The sequence below is a fragment of the Octopus bimaculoides genome, chromosome 1, assembly GCF_001194135.2.
Source record: "Octopus bimaculoides isolate UCB-OBI-ISO-001 chromosome 1, ASM119413v2, whole genome shotgun sequence".
In the NCBI taxonomy this organism is placed as follows: Eukaryota; Metazoa; Mollusca; class Cephalopoda; order Octopoda; family Octopodidae; genus Octopus; species Octopus bimaculoides.
The window spans coordinates 180713165-180716388 of NC_068981.1; the positions used below are offsets into that span (position 1 = coordinate 180713165).

Below are 3224 nucleotides of genomic sequence, written 5' to 3' on the forward strand. Positions count from 1 at the left end.
ACGTATTGTCCTTGCCTTTGAAACGCGGAGTAGATGGAACAGGGACAACTGAAGAAGGGAAATAGTCTTTATGTTGCATATCTCGTTTCTCTGTTTGTTTTGTTTTCGTTGTTCAAAAAAAAAGTTCATTTTCTGTCTTCGTCTTTATGTTTTCGTTTCTCATTGTGTTCAACGTTTTTTTGTGATGTCCTGTACCCATATATGCTTGTATGTATACATATAGATGTAGGTATGTACATATATGTATGGATATATGCATATATTTATATATTATTTATGTTATTATATGATCGAATGCTACGCTTCTGTTTCCAAGTACATACATACATGATGGCTGTCCACTTGTGACCGAGGAAGACCATTGCCGACCTACAGGAGCATTGTGTGCTCTAGGACTAACTTATATATTGCATTTGTGGCTCCGTTGGTGGCTAATGAGCCCTGCTCTTGACAAGCATACACGACTGCAAACATTGCAGACCAAGCTTTCTGCAATGTTTGCAGTCGTAGGTATGTACATATATGTATGGATATATGGATATATGGATATATTTATATATTATTTATGTTATATGATCGAACACTATGCATCTGTTTCCAAGTATATACATACATACATACATACATGCATGCATGCATACAGGCCAAAAAAATAAGAATCCACAATATGGTAGTAGCCATAGTCACTCATAATAAAAAAGAGTACTGGTGGAATATCTCAGTGAAAACCTCAATAAAATGTAAACAATAGACCTGACATAGTAATTTGGGATAGAGAAGACAAACTGTGTACAGTTGTGGAAATCAGCTGCCCAGTGGATGTTAACATAAAGCTAAAGAGCAGCAAAATAGAAAATACCTACGCTGAGCTATTGAGAAATCTACAGCTACTCTACACAATTATAAATTCAGGTTTATAGCTGTAATTATTGGGCAGTGGGATATGTAACACACTGCCTAAGTACTAATCTTGAGGAATTAGGCTTCTCAAAACCGGAAAGGAGAAAGCGGATTTAAAGACTACAGACTGAAACCAATCAGTGGAACTGTGAAAATTTTCTTTCCAGAGGTTTATCATTTAAGTATATATGAGCATGTCTAGATATGTAATTATGTACATGAGAAGACATACATAAAGCAAAACAGACTAATATACACATGCTATGACTCCAAATATTGTACACATTAGCACATACATGCAAAAATACCTTGATGTTGTTGAAATTCCAATGAAGGGGCAGGAGTGGCTGTGTGGTAAGAAGCTTGCTCACCAGCCACATGGTTCCAGGTTCATTCCCACTGTGTGGCACCTTGGGCAAGTGTCTTCTTCTATAGCCTCGGGCCGACCAAAGCCTTGCGAGTGGATTTGGTAGACGGAAACTGAAAGAAGCCCATCGTATATATGTATTTATATATATGTATGTGTGTCTGTGTTTGTTCCCCCAACATCGCTTGACAACCGATGCTGGTGTGTTTGCGTCCCTGTAACTTAGTCGTTCGGCAAAAGAGACCGATAGAATAAGTACTAGGCATCCAAAGAATAAGTCCTGGTGTCGATTTGCTCAACTAAAGGCAGTGCTCCAGCATGGCCACAGTCAAAAGACTGAAACAAGTAAAGAGTAAAAAGAGTAAGGAAGCCTGGATCTAGGCTAGAAACCAGTTCTTTCTCTATTGGCAAGAAATCTTGTAATAAAACTGAACAATGACACACACACTTTTAAAATCTTGATGAAAAATACTATTCTCTACTTTTCTTTTGTATTCTAATAAACAGATCAAACTGATGAAGCAGGCCAATACAATGATCTCGTGATGACATGGATGTCTTTGTTTGAGAAGGAAACAGGTGAAACAAAGAAGACAAAATTTACCAGTTACGATACTGTAAAAGGATTTTCATGCATTAGTAATGCTCTGGAGTGGTGCCAGTTAAATATGGCCAATATTCACAATGGAAATCCATTTGTAACATCTGCTTTGAAAGGTGCAACTCATTTACAGGTTTTAATAACAGGAAGTTTGTATTTAGTTAGTCATGTTCTGAAATCTTTGAAGCAGGTAAATTATGATGATTGAAAAGAAATCCCATATGGTGTTGTTCTTGAATATGGAGCAACATAAAACATTAATGATAATATTTATTTATTTATTTAAGACTTTGATATCTAACCCCACAAATATTTCTATTTTGCCTTTTATCTTTCTGAAGTTGATAAAAATAAGTACCAGTAATATATTGAGATTCAATGTAAAAATTCATTTTGTATGTGAATCACAAAATTACAAAGAATATTTATTACATAGAACATGGTGAGCTGGCAGAAACGTTAGCACACTGGGTGAAATGCTTAGTGGTATTTCATCTGTCTTCACATTCTGAGTTCAAATTCCACCAAGGTTGACTTTGCCTTTCATCCTTTCAGGGTCAATAAATTAAGTACTGGGATCGATCTAATCAACTGGCCCCCTCCCCCAAAATTTTGGGCCTTGTGCCTAGAGTAGAAAAGAATATTCATTACATATTTATTACATATTTATTACATAGATGCATAAAATATCAAATTTACACAGGTGTGATGTTGTGGTATTCATTTATTTCCCATGATCATTGTACCATTTAAAATACTGAAAACATTTTAGAATACTGAAGGAAAAATAAAAATTGATGACAAAACTATTTATTGATTTACATACTTTTTTGCATTATTTTATTGATTTCAGTCATTGAACTGCAGCTATGTTGAGGGACTGTTTTTAGCCCTTTTATTACTGTATTTATTTTGAGATGCTCTGTGTTTATTTCAATTACTTTAAATATAACAAAGAATTTAGTAAAATAACTTAGTTATCATTCAGCTAGTGTTAGGAACATAAATTGTGACTAAGGTTTGGTGGAAGATTTTAATTCAAAACTTATGAAAACAAGACATTTGTACTACAGAAGAGCCAGAGGTGGTTTCAGCTGGGTTGGTAACGTAGTGATTAAGGGCAGTTTTACTTGATCATATCGTAGGTGCAGACGTTGCTTTTCAGTTAAGAACTTTGCTTCCTAACCTCATGGTTTCAGTTTCGGTCCTGCTATGTGACACCTTGGACAAGTGTCTTCTACTATAGCCCAGGCTTGCATCAGGCCTTGTTCGGTTACATGGTATTGACAAGTCACAAAAATAATGAAACAACAAGATGGAACAAATAGTACTCCAACCAACTAGGGCAGGTAACAT

General features: G+C 35.5%; 1 protein-coding gene across 2 annotated transcripts in view; it reads left to right on the top strand.

Moving 5' to 3' along the window:
• The window catches only part of LOC106873025 (folylpolyglutamate synthase, mitochondrial), a 43615-nt gene extending 40938 nt beyond the window's left edge, over positions 1-2677 (top strand). For both annotated transcript variants that reach the window (XM_052972957.1, XM_014920225.2), the window contains exon 12: positions 1775-2677. In XM_052972957.1, the coding sequence (XP_052828917.1) occupies positions 1775-2076 (302 nt within the window). In that variant the 3' untranslated portion in view covers positions 2077-2677. The remainder of the gene's footprint in view (positions 1-1774) is intronic.
• Positions 2678-3224: the final 547 nt, after the last annotated feature.